A 23,638-nucleotide genomic window follows, 5' to 3' on the forward strand; every position below is an offset into this window, starting at 1 on the left:
CATTAGCATGGTTCTAAGATTGCTAATTCTCATATACATTTGGATTTCCATCTTGCAATATTTAACAGACTACATAATGATTCTTCCAGATGGGGGTACAATCATTTCTTAAATTGGCATCTCAGATGGTAGTAATTTTGAAAATAAGAAATTTTGTCGTTATTTACCTGATTTACCTGAGGGCCGCTATCCCTAGTGGCCTCAACGAGGATGGGAAGCTGGCTGCTTGTCGAAAATCCCTCCATTTGCCTTGATCTTTTCCAGGTATATTTTAAAATCTGACACAGTTTTGGCAGTCATGGTTTCGGTTGGTAGGCGGTTCCATGGGTTAATTACCCTGTGGGTGAAAAAGTATCTCCTGTTCTCAGTCATACATTGTGGCTAGTTGAATTTGAAACCATTGCTCCTTGTGTGGTACATCTGACCTTCTGAAGAAAATATCCGGATCAACATCCTCTAACTTGTTCAGTATTTTAAAAGTTTCAATGAAATCTGCCCTATCATGCCTGGTTTCAGTGTTGTTAGCCCTGTGGCCTTCTAGTGTTCCTTATTACGAGATATATTTAATATTTGACAATTGTTCTTTACTTAATTAACAGTACATTACTATATAGTATGAGTCATACATTTCTAGCATATATCATTAGTTTGGTTATGGTTAGATTGCATCTAGTCGAAACTTGTATGTAAACTGTCTGCAATCCAAAGTGTGTAGAATTTATGAATAAGTTAGGTTATATTAGATTAGGTGAGGAGAAAGTTACACATGGGTCAATCTGTCATAAAACCTCAGAACTTGACTACAGTAGCAGTGAAGGCTGAGTGTAGTGAACTTCTCCACAATTCAGTTGTTTAAGCCACTTTCTCACATAACTGATAATTTAGCATTTTATTCTAACTGAATGATACTGTCTCATTAATCCCAAGCACCATATATAACCCTACAGGAAAGCTGCGGTACCTATTGCTCTGGTGCCATATATATCGCTTAGCAGAGTGAAGATCTCAAAACTGCACAGCTTGCAGGCAATACTGAAAAATGTGAGGGAGAGGCAGAATAATATGCTGATAAATATATTTTTAACACGCTTAAAACTTTTAAAATAAAATAGTGCTGTTCTATTACTGTAATTAAAAGTTTATCTTCGTGTTCCAAACTTTTGATACATACTCAATTTTGTGGATGACAGTACAGTACTAAGTGTTATTCACAGGTCTCTCTTTATTTCAGAGTTACACGGAACCGTTTTGTTGTTGTATTTTTAACTGGTGTGGTATTACTGAATGAGTGGATTTCTTACGCTTTCACGGCCACTAACTGGCCAATAATCAGTAACGACAGCGAAGACAGTGTCCGGGTATTAATAGCGGCAGATCCTCAGATTCTGAGTATCCAATCAGAGCCTTTCTTCCCAAGTAGCATTCTTACAACTTGGGATGCTAACAGGTATTGACTTACTGCATAGACAGTTGAACAAATTATTATTACTGTACACTGTTTTTCAATAATATTTTGCAATATATACTGAAACATGTGCTTACTCTGAAAATGTTATTGATTATATTTGTTGTTTTATAGCAGATAAACAGTAATTACATTACCATACGTATCTATTTTCAGATTTATTAGTCGCGGATTTCATCTCGCACTGTGGAAGACAAAGCCAGATATTGTTGTGTTTTTAGGTGATCTTCTCAACGATGGCAGTGTTGCTAGTGACGCTGACTTTAATTCACTAGTTCAAGATTTCAGAAGTCTTATGTACATTCCAAACTATGTGAAGGTAATATTTTTATCTAAAAAATTAGCTGTTATCTATGTAGGTATGTAATATATACTGTACACAGTACTAGTATTTGTTTCCATTTTAGTGGTAAGCTAAGTGCTAAATTTAACCCCAGTGCCTTCCTAAATAATATTCACACAAATACTTTTTCTTGTAAAGGTACTATACCTGTATATAATAAACCAGTGTTCAATGCAATGAAATACCAATTTCTGGGTGAGCCCCAGTGGCTCCTTGAACCTCTTCCTCCCTTCCAGGTTATTTTATGGATGTCTGCTCTAGAACTGAAAGCTCAGACCCTGGCAGGCAGTGAGCTGCTTGTCCCGTTCCTCCCAAACGAGTGGAGAACATACATTGAACGTGCTTGTGCTAGCACCGAGAGAATTTGATAGTTTGTTTACATAATTGGGGGGAGTTCTTTGGGCAGGTTTTGAGGTTTCAGTTTCTTTTGAATCCAACAGTAGTTTGTCTTGACTCGGTCCGTCCTCTAAACAAAGACCCTAAGTCCATGCCATACACCCGCCAAACACACTGTTTATGAATGAAAAATGGTTTACACACGACTCACAACTGATGATGATGTCCGAACACTTCCGGAACAAGTGCTTCACTGACAACTTTTGTTTGAACTACAATGCTGTAAATACTTCACCCACGTACTACAAATATAAATAATCGACAACAAAACCTAAACACCTAACCTAACCAGTGCCTAAATATGCACAATATGCTAATATATAATAATATTAATTTATATTTGAGAAAAGTTCTGTTTTGAATAAGCAGAATGTTAAAAATTGCTGAACGAGTCTTTGGGGTCGACCACTGGATAAAATGGACTTGGTCTGAGGACGGGTTGCTCGAGTTGCTGGGTTTCTGGTTGCCTTCCCTAGTAATAGTAAGCTAATATGCAGAATGGCTGGGCGCCCCAAACCAGGGGCGGTAGTTGAGGTAGGCCAAAGCACAGACCCATAAGTAAGTAAGTAATTATCAAAAGAAGGCACCAAACCGGGAAGGCTATGTAGCACCATCAAATACGCAAAATAATCAGAGGGCGCTAAATATCACCAAGGATGCCAATACGAGAACAAAAACGCATAAGGCGAACGATATCAAAAGTATCCGAGTCACCAAGAATTCTATCGAGGGACAGGTGACCGCGAGGGGCGGTCGGAAAGCAAGACACACGCTCGTCCTGGAAGTCAGGACATTCAAGAAGGACATGCACGACCGTAAGAGGGACAATGCAACTAGGACAATAAGGAGCAGGGCGGCGCTCCATCAAGTGACCATGGGTTAAGCGAGTATGGCCAATACGCAACCTCGCCAGAGCTGTTTCCCACCGCCGGTTACGGTGGAAGCACAGACCCATAAGAGACAGCCGAGTCACCACTTCCTGCTCTAACCTGGCGAACATTGGAGGAGCCAGATTCAAGCCAAAGGGCTGAATCTTGGACTCGTTACAAATACCCTTTATTCATTTCATCCCCCAAATGCTCATTAGACCACCGTATTTGAATCCTGAGATATGCTTGTCCAGGGAAACCCTTGTTGATAGGCTATGATCAACATATCTATTTTATTTTAGTTTTTAAATGTGATCTTATATCTTATTGCAGATTCCAAAATAATACTCTTAACATTTGTGTTTCCTTAGCACACAATATATGTTCCTGGAGACAATGATATTGGTGGAGAGGGATCTGACCGGGTGACACCAAACAAAATTCAGAGGTTCTATTCAATCTTCAACCAGTCAACTACTCTACAGTATAAATTCATTGACTTTATTCAAGTAAGTAACAAATAATTGAAGTTTTGTCTAATTATCATAATACTGTAATTCCTTTTTTTAATACCCATTCTGCTGATCATAAAAAAGTGTGTAATAACATTACTGTACCTGGAAGCATTTACAGTGATCTCTTTTCTTGTTTGTCCTCTGATTTGCATGTGGCTTTCCAGGTTCAAGTGATGGATGACGTTGACATTAAGACCACAACTGTTCCACACAAGGATGGTAGACTACGCGTACTATTGTCACACATACCGCTGTTACCCATTACACGAACAAAAGCAAAGGAGGTAGTTGACTTTACATTTTTTAGCATGCATTTATTGAAAATTTGTTTAAAAATTCAGTGAAATAAATACTGTAAATATTCGTTATTTTGAGAACTTGAATTCCCTGTATGCTTGGTATTTATCAAGAGTTTGAATTTTAAAAACTATTTAAAATTCATCCATTTTGCTAATTATAAATACATACAGTAATAACTACAGTAATTCTAAAGACAGTACTGTATAGTTATTCACTTTTTACCTGAATATACCTGAAAGCTTCCATCTCTAGTGGCCTTGACGGGGGAATAGAAATTGGGAATATGTCAGAAAATAGGTTCTTCTCTCATATTGTTTCCGAAGATTTTTCCAAGCAGATTTTGAACCAAGTTTGGTGTTTACCTTTATTTTTTCTGGACCCTATAAAGTGAATAGTACCAAATTCTACTAATTGTCCATTACATAAATAAATGTATGATGGTCCACATAGTTACAAAAGGTACTAAAAGGTATCATAGTTAAAAAAGGTATCTAAATATGAGGACGAGTTATAGTGTATGAGAACGAAGTCATGTATGAGTTTAACCACTGCACTGTGCAACGTGCCTGTAGGCGCTCGACGAGTGGTGCGCAACGCGCCTCAGGGATCTTATAGGTATAGTGTACAATTCAAAATTGGGAACAATTCAAAATTGATGAACAGATATGATCACAGCCTCATAAACACCGACATTTTACCTGCTTCTTGCATGACACGATGGAAGGACACGACAAATGAGGAAATGTACATATTTCTCGTGTTGAGCATGCTGATGAAACATTCTGAGAAACACGTCATCCAGGATTATTGGAGGAAAGACAGCCTTGTTCCATCCCCCGTGTTCAACAGATACATGTCACGTGATAGGTTCTTGTTGCTTCTCAGGTGCCTGCACTTTGAAAAAATGAAAATGAAGACAGACACGACAGACTTTGGAAGGTGGGGAAAGGTTTTAGTGATATGAGAGGCAAGTTCCGTGACTATTTTGTACCAGGACAGAATGCGGAGATTGACGAGTCACTAGTCCTCTTCAAAGGACGACTTGAAGAGAAATTAAAGCAAAGTAATTTAATCTTTGCTTTATGCACGAATGGTTTCATAATCATTATGAAATCTTTACAAGTTATATATTTATTTAGTCTTCATAAAAAAATATTCTATATTCGCATTGGTATAGAGAGATAGCAGAACAATCCATGTTTCTATCCAAATTGTTTACAATCTATCCATATTTACTTAGATTACACAATACAGTACAGTACTGTATAGTAAAGGAAGCCTCTGAGCCCAGGTGGATAGAGGTCTCGCCTTTCCATTCCTTGTTTCCAGGTACAGGAAGATAATTAATATTATTATCTTTTTCAGCCCTGATAATCTATGGTGGACTATTGTGAAGTATTGTTCTTTTTTTATAGTTTCTGGTATTTAACTCCAGTACTCATGATATTGAACCTTGAAGACTAATATCCTTAGTCGCAAAGTCTCTATCTGTTGTTTTTTTTTTTATTCCCTTATAGACTGGGTGCTGTTTATAAATCAAGATGAAACTGTTTGAATTTTACGTTCCTTAGTTTTTAATGCTATTATTAATTCTTCTTTAGCTGTTATCTTTAAGATTATCTAATGTGACCCATGAACATATCAAATATTTTTATTATACAATACTGTACTGGTGTATCTTTATTCTTATATAAGAATGATTTGTACTATAGTATTATTTCTTTTATACAGTACTCTGTAACTGCAATCATTTTTCATCATTATCTATGAATTGTTTGGTGTGACTCGAACATTCCTGAATAATAATTTGTATTGCATTTCTGTGTGCCTATGAAATTTCCAGCTTTTTCAAGTCATTTAATTATGCATATTTAGAAAGTGACTAAGTATTAAAGTACTTATGTATCAGCATCTGTGGGGAGAATGTGGCCTAGTTAGGTGGCTTCATGTGTAGCAAGAACCATCATGACTGGGTAAATCCTGAATTACTACTACTACTCCTTACCTTAACTTGTTAATTCTACAGTTTTCCACGATGTCCTTATTTTGCAGATATCTTGGCAAAATAAATTTTAGTCAGACATTTATCTGCACAGTATATGTAGAGCACATAATTATGCAAAATAATATATTAAATCTGTCGGGGCTTTTCCACATGTATTGTACAGTATTCACTTAGCCCCGGGTCCACACACATAGGATTCAAGTTATAAAGAAATGCAGTGTCACTAGCAAAGGCACTCAGCATAGTGTGAAGGAAAAGCTTGGACACGAGGGAGCTATTAAGAGTGCTTAAATCATCAGATATAGCTTCCTCTACACAAGGGAGGGAGCAAAGTATTAGCTAAGAATTATAGACCAGTCGCACATTCCCGCATAATAAAAGTTTTTGAGAAAGTGATCAGGAGGCAGATCTCCAGTTTTATGGAGATCAGTGACCTTCATAACCCAGGTCAACGTAAGGAGATCATGCCTTTTGCAGCTACTCTACCACAATGACAAAACCACTGATGCATTAGAAGATAAACAGAAAGCAGATGTGATATACATGAACTTTTCAAAGGCATTTGATAAATGTGACCATGAAGCCTACAAAATGAGGTCAGTAGAAATAACAGCTAAAGTAGGGCTATGGATATTAAATTTTTTGTTAAAGCGAATGCAAAGAGTAACACTCAACCAAATAAAATCGAGTTTAAGCATGGTTAAAAGCCCTGTACCTCAGGGTACAGTCCTTGCACTATTGCTTTTTCTTATTTTGATATCAGATATAGACAAAAATACAAGTTACAGCTTCATATCGTCTTTACAGCAGACACAAAAATCAGCATGAAAAATGCTTCCGTAGAAGACATTTTAACACTATAAGCTGCTATTAATAAAGATTTTGCTTTGGCAGCAGAAAATAACATGATGTTTAACAGTGGTAAATTCCAGGTACTTAGGTATGGCAAAACTAAAAACAAAGCAAAATACAGGGTACAAAACACAATCAAATCTCCCCGTAGTAGGAAAGCAACATGTAAAGGATCTGGGAATAAAGATGTCTGCATTACAATTGCTAGAATGTCACCCTGCTTGACTGCTGTCAGTCAGACAACTCAACTCAATAAATCAATACAAATATCAGCACTGCTGTAAATGAGAAAAGCATGTCAAGAAGTACAGTATTCATAATTTTATATACGCCCTCTAGAATTTTCAGTAAAATTTACTGCATTTCTTTTAATTTTCTTCTTGACCAAAACATGGTTATATTTATACAAAAATCTTATAATACAGAAATGCAGAAAAACTATAAATCCTAGAACTGATCTGGGAGGGAATGATCAGGGAAAAGTGCCAACCCATTACAACATTATAACACTTAGAAGGGGTCAGGATAAGGTTTTGGGATGAGCTGTTTAGGGAAATAAGTGTTTAAATTAGAGAAGAACAATCTTACAGGACTGTCACATATGCAGTTATGCTCCGTGCTGGATTGTGTGTGTGAGCCACAACCGTGTCGACCAGTTGGGATATGCTCCACAGGATTTGGTATTCTTCTACCATGATAATACAGTATTTGCATGACCATTATTTTTAATGGAGCAGAAGCACATCCTGATTTGATATTTTTTTAAGGGACCCATTGCATTTGTGGTGTATACTTTTGTCCTTTTTATTAGGAAAGAATGACAAACCTTTTTGTAGTGAAACAATCATGCGAGCCCCTTATAGTACATGAATAGTATATACTGTACTGTATATTATGACCTGTCGGTAATGGATTTCATCCTTCGTTTATAGTTTACTGTAAAGTTGTTACCTCCCCTTCTCCCCCTCCTTTCCAAAAATAGAATACATTATTTCTCAATGTTCTAATTAATATTTTGAATAGACTTATTACCAAAGCCTGCTTTAGTGACTGTACTTGCTAAGAGCAGAAACATTGCAAGGGCAAACATGGCATAAACTAGACAGCAATGCAGAGAAACACCACAGACTTTATTGGAGATAACATTTTGCTTGTAAGGGCTTTATCAAATTTCACAGGGATATACCCCACTATAAAGGTATAAGGGGAGTCAAGGCTGGGTGAGATCTCAGCGTTGAAAGTGTGATGAGGTTAGATGAGGGATTATATATGACGCAAGTCACAATATCTCAAAAGCATTAGTTTAGTTCATGGAGTTGCAATGCTGAATTTTCCCTACATAATGTTTGATGGTGTTAAACTTTGTGATGGCTGCAGATTTTACAGTACTGTACTGTATATACAACTGACTCTTCTCATGTTTTCTTTGATATATTTATTTAATATCCTTAAAAGTCACGAGGTATTCCAGTTTTGTGTGCAACACAAATATTTATTGGTGTTATCAACTTGGCACACATACATTTGTATTTCTAAATCCTCACATCTATGTTGCTGGATGTTTCACCTACGGTACGTATTTTGTGTCACAGTTAACACAATATATACTATAATATAAACAAGTGTCTTATTGATCTAGTGTCGTGTGCTGTTTCTGATGAGGTTGTTGATTGCATGGAGTTTTGGTGCAGTATCTTGACTGTATTATAGATGCTAATAATGTTTGCCGTCTTTCCAGTGAAGAGAATAAACTGTCATTCTGTTTCGGTTAGGGTAGGGGAAGGGGGTATAAGAGCTTGAAAGAGTTAAAGTTTGTGTGGTGATAAGAGCCTCCAGGAGAAATTTCTGCAGTGTCCACCCCCCCCCCCCCTGATAGGAGCTCTTGGGGGAGAGAATTATCAGGGGAAAGTGTCAATCCATGTGGGGAGGATTATGGTGCCCAACCACTTGGACGGTCGGGGATTGAACACCGACCTGCCTGAAGCAAAACCATCGCTCACCATCCAGCCCAAGAGAGAGTAAAATGTCATTGATATATATAGACAGATTGTATGTCTGACATGTTGATAACATCAAAAAAGCTTGTGGCATATACATTCTGAGTAATAATTCACAAACTTTAAAAATTCTAAACTTATAAAAAAAAAAAAAAAAAAAAAGGCTAAAACAGTTTATGGAATTGGTAGCTATCACATAGTATAACACCACTGAACAAAATCCAGGAAAATTCTTTATTACAACCCCACTTGATAAATTTATACAGGTACTGTACTTCAGAAATATAAGCCGTGACTTACATAACCCTTCATCTCTGATCTCACCATACCTTCACTTCCTGATCTCTCTCTACCCTTTCCCTTCATAGTTCATAAATTATTGCATTGAGAATTAATATTAATATCTGATGCAGACGAGGAGTCACAATAACGTGGCTGAAATATGTCGACCAAACCACACCATTCCTGGACCATTCTCAAGTCGATTGTGTCAGTTTGAAAATATCACAATCGACTTGAGAATGGTCCAGGACGGACCGAAATGTCGCCGTGCCTTCACTTTCTAGTGTGTGGTCTGGTCAACATTAATATCTGATATTTATTTAAAGTTAGATTTTTTACTATGCTTGTTTCTCTATGATAATTTTACTTTAAAATCCAAACAAAGTACATCACTTTCTTTACCTTTGTAATAGTATATCCTTTGCCTGCCTTTAAAGCAAGGTGAAGCATGTAGAATCCTCTAGATATATTTTGACAATGACCAAGTTCTTTTCCGTATCCTTGAGTATTTTAAGATGCAACATTAGAGTTTAGAACATTGATGAAGAATTATGCATGTTGATTCAGCAGTTAAATAGTTACCTTTAGTTTCAAGACAAATGATAATGTAACATTTATAGAGCATCTGTTGCAGTCTAAAGTGAATGCAAGGATGAAATTAATAAAAAAAAGAGGGTTTCTTCACCATATAAAAATAAAAGGAATTGATAGTAGTTCAGGGATAAAAAAAAATAAAGACCACAAATAAGGTAAAATGAGATTAAGAAATAAATGATGAAATTTAACCTAAAGGCCAAGAGTTTGGATTTAATGACATGCTTGCCTTCCACAGGGGGTTACGATATAAAGTATATAACCATAGATAAATGAATGATGATGCCAACCAAGCCATCTGGGAGTTTGCACATATCTTCTGGAGAAGCCCTTGGTGGCTGTTGGAAGCTATCACACTGAGATGGCTTCCCACTACCGAGTTACATCAGCCACTGGAGTCCTCTATGGCCTAGACCAGAACCAGAACCTGGCTCCCTCGTACAGACACAGGGAGCAGTGGATTATTATTATTATTATCACTGAGAAAGCATCCAGAAACTGTGTAGCAATATCGTACAGACCAACTATAAAGATCATAGACAATGAAGCACCAAAACAGCCAAACTACTCTGCAAACAATTCATGTGGGACATTTAGTAGCCCCGAGGTGGACCTCATTATGTCGGAATGGAAGCAGCAGCTTCCCTTCCTATGTGGCTTCAATCATGAGACTCAACAGTGGATACCTTTCTGTTGAACTAATTGAGGTGGGGGTTTCTCTGTCTCTTCTTTCCAGTTCATTTGTTGTACAGGTTGGAGATGTACTCAGGCAAGGTTCTTCTGTCTGTACTTCTGTCTTCTTGGTGGCTGGCTCGGCCTTGGTTTCCAGCTCTTCTGGCTCCATGTCTAATCATAGGCCTTTTTCTGAGACTTTGACTCTTTCAGCAGATTAGCATCGACACATCTTCAGCACCATTTCACAATTTATCTTGTGCTTTCTTCCACCTCTGGCCAACTCGTGCATCTCCTTAGCCATCTTGGTCTCTCAATAAGCTCTTTGTGTGTCAGGTCTGGGACATCTGTCTTCAGCCACTGATTTTGTTGGCCCTTGCTTCTGGTTGTGGTGTTGGGGGAGCTTAAATCTTTCCTCTGGAGGTGTGGTGATAGTGATCTGATCCTTTGGCTCTGAGGAGCAGTTTTTTTGTTTGCAGTTTTCTCCTTTTTCTGGCAAAGACTGAAATAGTTGGCTTCTAAAGGGGTCATGCCCTTTAGGGGTCAATTGATGATTAGTTTGTCTGGGTGGGGTGCATAATTTGTTGTGTCCTGTCGCCACTGTCTCTACTTGTGCATCACCTGCTCAGCTTTGATTGGCAACCTGTTTGTTGACCCAGTGTCCTTAGTTTCCTGTCCCAGGTTGTCTGCAATGTTATCAACTCTAGGCAGCCTGCAGTCTATTCTTGTGCTCATGATGTTTACAAGTTCACAGCTTCGACTGGTGTTTGCTAATATGTCATGGGCCGATATTTGAACTTGGGGGTTTGCAGGTCTAACAGGGTTCTGCCTGCTCATTATCTGGTAAATATTCCCGATCCTAGCTGGGCTTGTGTTGCTCTGGATTGAGTCTGCTGGCTCAACATTCTCGTCTTCATGACTATAGTTGCTGCTCTCCTCCTCCCTGGCAAGTCCCATATTTTACTTCTATATTAGATAGCTTCAGGGAGCAACATTCAATGCTGGTGTAATGACACTTTTTTCTGGTAGTCTCAGTGGGCTTCCAGATTCAGTCCCCTCCTCCCCCTCCCTCACCTTACCTGGTGTATTGGTTTAGGGCTTTTTCAGCTCCAAACTGGCTTATTGCTGGGATGAAAGCTAGTTTCGAGCAATTCATTTGGATTTGAATACTCATTCACAGAGTCGTTTGGCTATTTTAGTGGTGGTTTTCTGTGATCATTGCAGTTTTGTATTGCTTCGCTCACACTTTGGATATTTTCTCTGTTTGTAACAATCCTCTACTCCCTGCACTTCTGTGATGGTGGAAGGGAGCCAGGTTCTGGCTCTGGTCGGTCAGTCATATATGGCTGACGCGACTCAATAGTGAGGAACCTGCCTCAGTGAGACAGCTTTAGGGAACCACCGAGGTTCTACCAGAAAGAGGCATTTTATTACATTCAATGCCGTTTTATATTTATCACGCTTTTAAGTACAGTGTTATACAAGGAGAGGAGAGGAGCAGAATCTGTCATATTAAGATTTAAATAGTACAAAGGGTGAAGGAAGAGAAATAACACAGGAATAATACAGTAATGCATAAATAGAGCTAGATTTACAGTTTGATACAGGATTCTGAGGCATTAAACAAATTTCAAATGGTTGATAGTCAGAATAAGACAATTAATGTGAAGACTATTTTTCAATGTATTAAATGAGCCTGTGCAGTATTGCAAAATTTAATATTGAAGTATTGTATTTGATATACTGTACTTTGCCTAGGAAATTATGCAAATTGCTATTAGGTAGGTCTATCAGGGCAAGACAAGGCATTTTATATTGATATAACTTAATGGGCATCTTTGATTTTCTGTCATCATTAAATTCTTTTGCGGAGAAAATAATTATAGTACAGTACTCTACTTGAGATGTATGAACTTTTAAAACAAGTTCATAATGATGTACAGTATAACATTTTCCATAGTATAAATAAAATGTGCTTAAACTTATCTCTTACAGAAAGTATTACAACAACATCCATCCTTTATATTCTCTGGACACGAGCATGAATCTTTCCATTTTGCTGGCACCAAGGACAAAGCACAAGCACAAGAATTTCGTGTTCTTAAAGAAGAAAGAAAAATTTGGGATTTTGATGCCTCCAAGGATAGGTTACATGAAGTGACAGTTCCCACCTGCTCCTACCGGATGGGCAAACAGCAGTATGGGTATGGAACAGCTGTTATTGGTAAGGAACTAAGTTTTATATTTATTGTATGTTTAATTTATATTAAGTATATTATTTATTCTCGAAGTGATTACAGCCTTTCAACCTAATTTTGTTTAAATTTTTAAATGTGCTGGGAAACTCTTAAGAGCTATGAAAATTTGTAAACATTTAATATCGCAGTATCGTAATTGCCCGAGTATAGGTACAGGATGAAAGCCGTTCTTGTGGTGTCCCGTCTTCCTAGCACTGTCATATAACACTTTCAAACTACTGATGGTTTTGGCCTCCACCATCTTCTTTCTTAACTTGTTCCAACTGTTGTTACGTGCTGCACTTATATTGGCTCGTGGATAGCTTAGAACTATCTCCTAAAATGTCCCAGAAATTGCCCGTGCACAAGAATAATGACTGTAGGGGAATGAGACCCTAATTCAACTACACAACAGTAATATATTATAGGCACGACATATACATACACTTTCACTGGGCTGGCGGGTTACTGCTGCATACCCCAAAGTCAGCTAAGCATTTCCGGTGAGCGCGCACTGTAAAATTGGCCGAGCATTATCCACGAGCGCAATAGTATGTCTGTACTGTTTTCACTTTTCCCACCTCAATTTTCGTGTTATAGTGTTCATTTTGGTATCAAATTGTTCGCAATAGAATGCTCTAAAGAAATATATGCATACATGGTCAAAAGGCCAGGCGAGCCACTCGCAGCAAACCTGAAAACTGGCCGACCATTACCTGTGAGCAGGCACCCATCTGCACACGCACTACACTGTCTTTCAAATGTTTGTACTCTTTTTTTTTTTTTTCAGTTTTCTCACCACAATTTTCCTGCTGTGTTGTTTAATTTGGTATCAAATTGTTTGCAATATAATGCTGTAAAGGAATATTTGCATATAAAAACATACAAGTCTCACTTTTCTGTACTTCTGGTGAACACACACTAGCTTTTCCCTCAAACGTGTTTCTTTCACTGCTTGGATACTAATCAAGAACGGAACCATCTGGAAGTCAATTTGCAGTGTTTATAAAGCCGGTAACAACAAATACCCGTGATAGGGTAACTTTTTAACTTGAGGGGAGGATGCAGCTGTCATGAGCAAAGTCACGAGAACAGTGAGCCTCCAGCATGGACGGGCACCCACACGGCGGGGTCATGATGCCACATGGGGTAAACAGAGAATGGGCAGAAGTGGGTGAGCATTTTAAAACAAGTCCCAATGTATTCGAACAATAAATGGAATTTTTACAAATTTTATAATTAATGCCGCCGTTTGTGTTATCACACACGCTCCGAATTTTGGTTCCGTGACAATATCAGGCAGCGACATCAGGCAACGAAAATGTTAAGATTGTCTACATGTAACCGATTTTTTCATTATCAGAATCTTTTTAAAGCGTTTTCACATCATTTGTAAGTCATGCGTGGTCTATTTTTTCCTATCCCATAATGTAGCATCTATTCACATTAGATTCCATATGCCAAGTGTTCCTCCTCGCATTTCTTTTGTCCAAGTTGTCTTGAAGGGCATGACAATTGTCAGAGTTTCTTATCTTCCCTAGAATCTTAGCATCATTAACAAACATGTTTACAATTATGTATTCCTTCTGGTATATTGTTTATGGAGACAATGGACATTATTGGTGCAAGAATGGAACCCTGTAGTACTCCATTAGTGACATTTCTCCAGCTAGATACATTGCTTTTGATTACTGCTTACATTTTTGTCAGAAAATTGTTTGTCCTTATTAGAAGCCTCCCTGTCACTCCTCCAGTGTGTTCTAGAGGAGTGACAGAAAATTGTATATACCTTCAGCCTTGTATACATATTTGTTTCTTTGACAAATATGGCCCACCTCCCAGAAAACATTGGTAGTCCGCTGAGAAAGCAAATATATTGATAAATTAGTTGGTGGTTAAAGGCAGTGAACAAGAGAATTCTGTAGTTGACATGGTCATATGCAGTTACTTTTGAGGCAATATATCACTAGAGTGGCTGTTGCTAATCATACAAAAGTATCTTCTAAATTCATAAATATTCCATAATATTAATTGTGCCTCACATTATTTCTATATCATTAAAGAATGAACAAAAGATACTAGTAAAGTTGTGGTAATTTTGTTCAGTATTGCAAGAAATATATTGTCAAATTGATTACAAATTTGTGTATTTAAATTGTGACAATGCTCTTTCAAAATTGTGCAAGAAATATTTTGCAATAACTTTAAATTTGTGGACTTAAATTGTTTGTAACTGTTCGTCAAAATTGTTTTGATCATCAATTTTGTAAAGGTGCATTTGTTTAATATTTGCAGAAAAGTCTGGCCTTGTTCACTACACCGTCCTGTGGCTACCGTCTCGCTTCACACAATTGTGGCTGTATTTGATTTCCCTTGGTATTGTCTTCCTAATTTTTTTACCATTTCTCCTTCGTGTTGTAAAAAACCAGCTTGTGAACCTGTGTCATATTTGTGGGTTTACTTTAGGATTTGGACCTAAATATCATCGTGTGTAAGTACTTCATTAATCGGCTTTGTGTTATGTTTTATGTGGGGGGGATCAGTGTTGAGCAAGAGTAAATACCTTATCAGACAAATCCCTGTCTCTATTATCCATTCTGAACAAGATTATATCACTGCAATGCAATAGTCACAAAAATATATAATCAAAAACTTTATTTTCATATTTGACTTTCTAAATTATATTTTATAACATTAAAGTATTATTTTGAGAAAAATATAAATGGATATTATATGGGGTAATTTATTTTCTTACATAAGAGCACAGTATAGCTGCATTTCTCAACTTTTGTAACATTGTATCTCTTGCAGAACCTCTAGTTACCTTGGGTTTCCATAGAACCCCAGTGAAGAAACTACAGTACAGGTACAGGGTATATATATACTGTATAACATGGATAAGGTGATATTTTGATAAATCAAAGTATTTATCAAAAGGAGGCACTAAGCCAGGGAGACTTATGTAGCTTGATGAGCCAAAGAATTTATTCTTGCATGTTAATGTGCAATAACAAATATCAAGAGTAAAACTGCAAATACTGCATTATATTCACAACACCGAACAAGTAATTGAAAGGCAAAGGATATTACCTTCCTACTATTAATAAAATAAATTTTGGAGCAGCGGGAAGTACAATGTCTTGAATAAAAAACTTATTAACCATTACAAGCAATGAATTACACTCACAACATATTAAAATTAAGAAACGGCGACGTTTTGGTCCGTCCTGGACTATTATCAAGTTGTGTGAGAGGAGAAGGAACAGGGAAATAAATAAGGTAAGAGAGAGATGAGAGGCGAGGAGAAACAGGAAAAATAAGAAAAGGAAGGTAAGAGTAAGAAATGGGGTAAGAATTAAGGGGGGGGGGTATGAATAAGAGAAGGTTTAGAAAAATGGGAAAGAAAAAGAGAAAGGGGGCAAAGATTAAGTCATATCACATTTGTTAATGTTAGAACAATTAAGTATGTCTTGTACTAGGGAAGCATAAACAGCAACAAAGCCAGGACTAAGGTTCATGTTGGGCATGTTGTGTATCAGAGCCGGTTCAACAAGGTGGCGTCTGACGAGTAGAGGCAGGAAAGATTATTTTACAAGAATACCAATCTAGCGGATTATTAGTCTTTGACATGACTGAAGAGCATTGTTTGTACGCAGACTTAACACTTGTATTTATTACGTCTAAGTCTGCTGACACAAACAATGCTCTCTATTGTCATATCAAGGGCTCTAATAATCCCATTGATTGGTCTTCTAAAATATTTCCTGTCACAGTACATACATAAATGCTTTCTTTCTTAAGAAACATGATCCGACTTGAGCTTTGCCCTCTCTCTTTTTCCGGATTTTCTTACCCAGTCTTTTATTCATACCCCCCCTATTTCTTACTCTTACCTTTCCTCTTATTCTTATTTTCATCCTATTCTTAATTTTGCCTTTTCTCATCACCTCTTATCTCACTCTTACCTTATTTGCCCATCCCTTCCTTTTTTGTCACATGATAATGATCCAGGATGGACCAAAACAACATCGTTTCTTCATTTTTGAACATGTGGTTTGGTCATCACTTATTAATCTATTATATTTTAATACTAAAGGGGCACCCAGAAGTTCTTGGGTCAATGTCTATTTCTTCCCCCACCCGCCCTCCACTCCATTTCACCCACCTCACCCTGTACTCCTTTTCTTCCCCCTCCCGAACATTTTATTCTAGTTCTTCCCTCGTTATCCCCCTGTCCCCTTTCTCACATCTTCACTGTACTGTATATACTATCTTCACCATAAAATCTTCACTACTGTGTCTTCATCACTGTAACCAGATTGAATTAAGTTCATTGTTGCATATTATGAACATGCAACAATGTTCATAATATTGTTGCATGTTTTGCAATAATAAAATGAAAATCTTCCGATAAACGGTGGGAGTAATTTCACACTACCAAAAACACCTGCAATTTAATTTGACTTCATGAAAATTGCACAGGTGTGGGTTGAGTTAGAGGCTGATATTTCTTAAAAGTATTTAACTTAGGTAAACCCCGACCAGCCTATGTCCGTCCTATACCCCAGACTATTTCCTCTGCAAAGTTGGCCGAGGATAGCCCCAAATGTTTGGCCTCCAACCTTAGACTGACCAAACATTTTCATATATATACACACACATTATATATACACCAGTTGCAGAGTGCTCGGCAGTATGGGTTCGAGTCCCTTCTGGGGTGTGAGTTTTCAGTTGCATATATGCTTGGGGACCATTCAAGCTTGTTCACATATATTAACTTTTTAAGAGAATCAAAAACAAAAATGACTGCAAAAGAAACCATAATACACTTACTGTACTATACAAAATAAGCAAACTAAGAAGTGTGGTGGACTAAAAAAAAAAAAAAACCTTAACACAAGTAGAGTGGATAATTAACAATTCACAGTAGTACTTTTTAGCTCTTAAGGGCTAAGTATTGTCAAAAAATCAACCTCTTTTTATGTTACCCGATGTTTAATGAACACGCGTACAAGGCCAGGTGGCCACCTGAAACAATACCTGTATGGCTCAAAATAGCATTCAAACACTGGTGCACAAAATTCAAGTTATGATAATGGTTGATCTTGAAAGATTAAGAATAAGACATGCTAATGGGTGAAGATAATGTATGCTTTGAAGTACCTGAACTGAGACGTTTTGTAGGAAATAGACACATTCATGTTTGAAATATGGAAATCATGTTAGATAAAGAGGAAGTAGTGTAAAGTGTCAAATGATGCTTGAAATAAATTTTGAACTGTTATTCTGACCAAAAAAAGTTTGTAAATGTGAGTTACAGTTGTTTGAAGCAGCAATACAATAAACCAAGGCAGAAATCAACAAGGGGTGAATTGATGAGTGCTGCAGGACCTAATGATCAATGTATAATCTTCAATATCAGCACAGTACATAATGTGAAATTTGGTGCTAGTTCAACATGCTTCTGGAGTAGCAGAATGTTGTATTTCATTTTGAGTGCTTCAGTGATTAATATTTGCTCAGACTCTTATGCAAAACTAGTATTAGTTTTAGGTACTGTATTGACCATTTTGTTTTTATTTTATACCGAGTATGCATGGTGGCTACAGTTGGCTAATTTCCATATTTGAAGTAAATAAGATTGTTTATTATACTGTATAAAGTTTTAAAGTACAGTACTAGTAGATTGAGCTGCTTATTTTTTTTATATTAGTTTGTACAAATTACTAGAATGTAGTTAAGTTTTTGAGCATATCAAATTATATTTTAATGTAATAAATAGCTGTAATAAAATATTAATAAATTAGAATTTGATTTTTCCTTTAGGTTACAAATCTTTACTGTCAAAGCAAAGGGCCTTCGGTAGCTCCTATAAGCCACCTTCCCACAGTACTACATGAAGTACATAAAATCAAGGCACTATCTTAGTAGAAGAATATGTTGAGGGGGGGTCTGGCCAGATGAGGGGTGACTTCTGGCAGGGGTAGGTGGCTGAGGGGTGACTTAAAAGTAGGGGTACCCTGGTTGGTTAGGTCTAATGCAAAAGCTAAGAGGAGCTTCTGATAGGGCCTTTGTTAAAACACATTTCGCATTAACACCGTGTTCCAACGATGCCAATATATTGTGCAAAATATATGACTATAGGTGAAAGTACAACCAAAAGCCATTCGTGCATTTTCATCATTTTTTTTTTTTTAATTTTGAATACTGTAAGATGAAAATAGTCTTAGAAAATTGTCTTGTGAGAAAGGAATTTGCTATCTTGTATACTGTACATTTGTATGAGTAACAGCTAAATAAAAATATTTTTTTTTCGGGAAACAATGCAGACACAATTACTATGTATAAAGAAAACTTATTTGAACCTACAAATTGCAATTCTTGAGACATTATTAGGGTAATTAATATACTTTGGTCAGTGATCCAAGTGTATGTGTATACAGTATTCAAGTGTATGTGTATACAGTATCATTGTATATGAGTCAGTGTATACAGTATCACTACATACATGTACTCTTGCACTACAGTATTATTCTTATCCTAGAATATTATCGGTACATTTGGCAACACTGCCAGAATAAAAATGTTAATGCAAAGGTATCTATCTACTGTTTGATGAGTAACAGTAAAATAATTACACTTATGGCAATGCAGTCCAATTATGCATCACTAATATTTGTAAATAAAAATATGTGCATCTTTATATTTGAGTACAAATTGGACCATAATCACATTTTTATAATAAATCTTGGCAAAATAATATAGCAAGCTACTTTGGCATCAGTTTTCTATGATGTAAATACAGTACACACTAATTCAGAAGTATACTTGCATTAAGAGACTAATGATAAATGTACAAATCATCATTCTGGTAAGTTATTTTCTGAGTGAGTAAAATAATTCAAACAATAATAACCTTGCATATGATGTTTGTATCATACATGTTTTGACAACTATGAAGTATTCTTCAGGTGAAGACTATATAAACATTCACACTAATTATACAAAATTATTAGGCTACCATACACACGCCTAACATATATACAAAGGTGGTAGGAGAAGACAATATGTGAGCATACGTGGGTGCCCCGTAAGGCTCCTCCAGATGCTACATATCCTCTTTTTTGAGACCGAGGGTCCCTACAAACACAACCAAAGGTGGCACTCCCTATATATATATCTTCTACAAGATTATATATATATATATATATATATATATATATATATATATATATATATAAAATAAAAACATCAAAGATTTGTATATACCTAATATAATGAACTGCCTGTAAATTCAATATTCTTTTTTATAGCTACAGTATATACAAATGAAAAAGACTAGCATAATTTGATCAGTCGTAGCTTTCTAGGATCTGAACTACATATATTTGCACTAGGATTTTTTTTTGTTTTACACGTTAGGTATATTATACAGTACTGTCACAGCATTGAAAGTTTTTTTTTTTTTTTTTTTTTTAATTTCCAATGGCTGGACAGTTGATCTATGTAAGTACATAATGTTAATTACATACTATAGGACCTGACTGAAAGGATTAGATACCTTACATATAAGGGAAACACATTTTATTGAATGTCAAGTTTTAGTTCCAAATTAGTAAATGGATACTAAAAATTATAGCCAATATTGGTAAACATAAACAAGCTTCCCAGTGCTTAAGGCAATGGTACCACAGACGTATAAATGTTACCAGGTCTCGGGATTTGTGCAGACTAGGATCATAATCTGGTGTGCCCAGCATGGTGAGGGGAGTCTGGAGATCAGACGTCAAACCAAAACCGAGAAAAAACTCGGAAAAATAGGCTTGGAACGGTCCACCGGCCACTCCAAGTGGCCGTCAGTGAAACTGGACGTTAATGTGTTTCCAGAGCCATTAGGCAGCAGCCTTAAATGAAAGGAGGCATGTAGTATATACTACAAAATGGAAAACAATTAGCACTTTTTTGCCTCACTCTTCAATCTCTCGACAACAAATGTAAGGTATATTGATAGAATTATAGCAGAAGCTTTTGAGAGAGAGAGAGAAGTTGTCAAGGTATCTACTTGAATTACTGGTTCTGCCTAGCTATGATGATTGTGTGGCCCTGTGGGCTACAAATACAAACAGCTTCATAGACCAGGAAATTGTAAAGTAAGGCTGGCCCCATGTCAGGATATGATAGGAGAAAATCTATAATAATCTACAGCTAATCTACTGTATGCAGACGAGTTGTCACAATAACGTTGCCAAAATATGTTGACCAAACCACACACTAGAAAGTGAAGGGATGTCGACGTTTCGGTCCGTCTTGGACCATTCTCAAGTCGATTGCGACTTGAGAATGGTCCAGGATGGACTGAAACGTCGTCATCCCTTCACTTTCTAGTGTGTGGCTTGGTCAACTAATCTAGTCAACTAGTCAACTAACCAATTCATTTATCCAGTTGTAGGTCAACAAATATTTGTGCCAAGTTGAATTTATGTGACCCACACATCAGGTGTGTCAATATGAAAAATGGATTAGTCAGGGTACTTGGAACTCCAAATACATTAACAATATAAATGAACCTCATGTTTCACTCTTCAAACAACTATTTTGACGGCACAGAATAAAGAATAGTTATAACAATTACAACACCTGCATAATAATTCTGAGATAGGGGTAAATGTTTGAGTATTTGAATAGCTTTTAATCCTAGCATCATTACAGTAATTATCTTAAAAGGTTATTTTGATTTGCCACTATAACAGGAATGAATTACAATATCTTGCTAAGCATTGCTGGGTCTCTCCCGAAGAAACTTCTCACAAGAATCACAAATAGTTTTATAGTGAAGATGCCTCTAAATATGAGCCAACATTAGAAGCCTAATTACAAATTAAACTAGTGATAAATTTTTCGTATTTCCCACAAACAGCAATGATTTGGCAGCTGACTTTCAATAATATACATCCTATCTTCCTCTCTGCTTTTCAAGGCTTAAATCATCTGCTACAAATAATCAATAAATTATTATACAAACTATTTACAAGAACACTCACATTTATGACTCATGGTGAAGAGGACAATCTTGTTACTCCATTACTAAATTCAACCAAACCCCTTTTCGCTAATTCTTCTGCCACATCTATGTCCTGAAAGAGAGAAATAAGTAAAATTAATATTTTCTTCTTTTGATGAAAAAATGAGGTGCCCACACATTACAGTTTACTCAAATAAGTAAAAATTCATACAAATTATACAATTAATTTCACCATAATCTGTGCCCCCCCCCCCCACACACACACTTCATATCACATAACAGACTTCTCAAACAATTTTTTGTTCAACTGTAAAATATATACAGTATCTCTCATTCTCTACTAGAACTCCTTCACCTGCACACAAAGTTTATACTGAACTACATTTATTCTAATCATGTACCAAGTTCAGACTCTTCTCTAATATATACATTGACTTCCCTCAAGGCCATATCTATATACACATTGAACAACCACTGGGACATTACACTGAACAATCCATTACCACTGATCCCCTGCCATCACCACCACCACTAGCATATGATCACTAACACTACTAATATTAAAAATGTCACTTGCACTGTTCATAGCAGACAGTGACTTGTGGAAGCTAAAATTCTCAGCTTGACAACAGAAAGACAGTTCTTGTCACCATGGCCACCGACACAGTGGTTGCACCATGAACGCACACACACACTTGTACACTTAGGCAATAATAATAAAACATCGGCATGAACACCCTCTCCACTAGCATCATGATCACTAAGCATCATATGGACATTTTCATCAGAACCAGATCTAGCAGCATGAAATATGCTCCAACTGGCTCATATTGTCAGCAGTGAAAGTTTTAAATTACAGGGTAAATAACATTCCATTTGCATACATTATTGTGAGAAAACAATGGTTTAAAATGTGAAAAATGTGTGAAGCAAACTACTATTGAAAAGGCTGTCCTGGTTCAGAAAACAGCTGGATTGAACATAATCAGAACTTACTGTAGGGCCATTTGTGTCAATAATCTGGACACAAGGTATAGTTTTATCTCCTTCCTGTTGATAGCCCACAACTTTTACCATCACAACCTTCCACTGTGCTGCATACGTCAACTCTTCAAAAGCATCAGCTGCTTCATCCCCTTTTACACTTCTGGAAAATAAACATCATATGTTAGCAGCATTTAGAGGTCAATGTTTTCTGGCCCTAGTGTTATGAATACGAGTAGGGATAAGAGGGCCTTTGTTATTAATTGTTGCCATCAGTGGCAGCTAGTTTATTGTGTACACCATACTCATCCAGTGTATATTAGTGCAAAAGAATTACAGAGGGCACTAATTATAGAGAGCAAGACTTAATCAAACCTCAGTGAGTGTTTAATATTAGCTTTTATAATTTATCTGCACAGCTCATATTTAATTATAATAGAAAAATTTATTGCATTACTACTGTACTATATGACAATACAGTACTGTATAAAAACAAATCCACAAGGGCCGTGATGAGGGTTCGAACTTAGTCCGGGATGATCCCAGACATGCCTTAGTCGATTGATGTATAGGATTTATTCATTTGATGTATCACGCTATTGTGATTTCTGTGTGTAATACTGTATATTATCAGACATTGGAGGCAAGTCAGCAGCTTGTTAAAGGGCTCGCCATTTGTCCTGATGATTTTTTCAAGTTGGATTTTAAAGTTCAGCAGAGTTTTGGCATTTACAGCTTCGGTGGGTAGGTGGTTCAATGGGTTTATAACCCATGGAATTATACAATTATACTGTATAACTATACAATATAATTATAAGCTACAGTATTTAAAACTAGTACCTGTACTGTAATGAGGAAAGAGTCAAAGATAATTAAGTTGTCTACTGCAGTGTTTTCAATAATTTTAAATGCTACAAGAATAACCAACAGTCTAACTTGTCAAGAGGATGCCCAATTATTGACCGACATTCCTCTCAATTATTACCACTGGACTAGTGAACAATGACAGCACTTCCCACTCTCCCAGTAACTGAACTGAGAGAGCTGTCAGTATATATGGTCTGTGTGATGTTGCTTTGTTTGAAGGTTGTGTACACGTTGACAC

The 23,638-nt window shown here is 36.7% G+C and overlaps 2 protein-coding genes across 9 annotated transcripts in view; one reads left to right on the forward strand and one right to left on the reverse strand.

The window, feature by feature from the left end:
* Positions 1-18,330, forward strand: part of LOC123770782 (metallophosphoesterase 1 homolog) — a 20,202-nt gene extending 1,872 nt beyond the window's left edge. The window contains exons 2-9 of one of the 4 annotated variants that reach the window (XM_045762934.2): positions 1,232-1,447; positions 1,622-1,784; positions 3,445-3,582; positions 3,753-3,872; positions 7,336-7,425; positions 12,286-12,514; positions 14,823-15,018; positions 15,339-18,330. In XM_045762934.2, the coding sequence (XP_045618890.1) occupies positions 1,232-1,447; positions 1,622-1,784; positions 3,445-3,582; positions 3,753-3,872; positions 7,336-7,425; positions 12,286-12,514; positions 14,823-15,018; positions 15,339-15,366 (1,180 nt within the window). In that variant the 3' untranslated portion in view covers positions 15,367-18,330. Of the gene's footprint in view, positions 1-1,231; positions 1,448-1,621; positions 1,785-3,444; positions 3,583-3,752; positions 3,873-7,335; positions 7,426-12,285; positions 12,515-14,822 lie in introns of all 4 variants that reach the window. The other 3 variants (XM_045762935.2, XM_045762938.2, XM_045762937.2) reach the window with 3 other exon arrangements.
* LOC123770781 (tudor and KH domain-containing protein homolog) overlaps positions 211-23,638 on the reverse strand; it is a 43,017-nt gene continuing 19,589 nt past the window's right edge. For 3 of the 5 annotated variants that reach the window (XM_069305912.1, XM_045762933.2, XM_045762932.2), the window contains 2 exons: positions 22,546-22,696; positions 18,938-21,661 (listed from right to left, as the gene is read on the reverse strand). In XM_069305912.1, coding sequence (XP_069162013.1) covers positions 21,578-21,661; positions 22,546-22,696 — 235 coding nt within the window. In that variant the 3' untranslated portion in view covers positions 18,938-21,577. Of the gene's footprint in view, positions 338-12,913; positions 13,042-18,937; positions 21,662-22,545; positions 22,697-23,638 lie in introns of those variants that run through there. The other 2 variants (XM_069305911.1, XM_069305910.1) reach the window with 2 other exon arrangements.

This window comes from Procambarus clarkii, chromosome 56, assembly GCF_040958095.1.
Source record: "Procambarus clarkii isolate CNS0578487 chromosome 56, FALCON_Pclarkii_2.0, whole genome shotgun sequence".
Taxonomy (NCBI): Eukaryota; Metazoa; Arthropoda; class Malacostraca; order Decapoda; family Cambaridae; genus Procambarus; species Procambarus clarkii.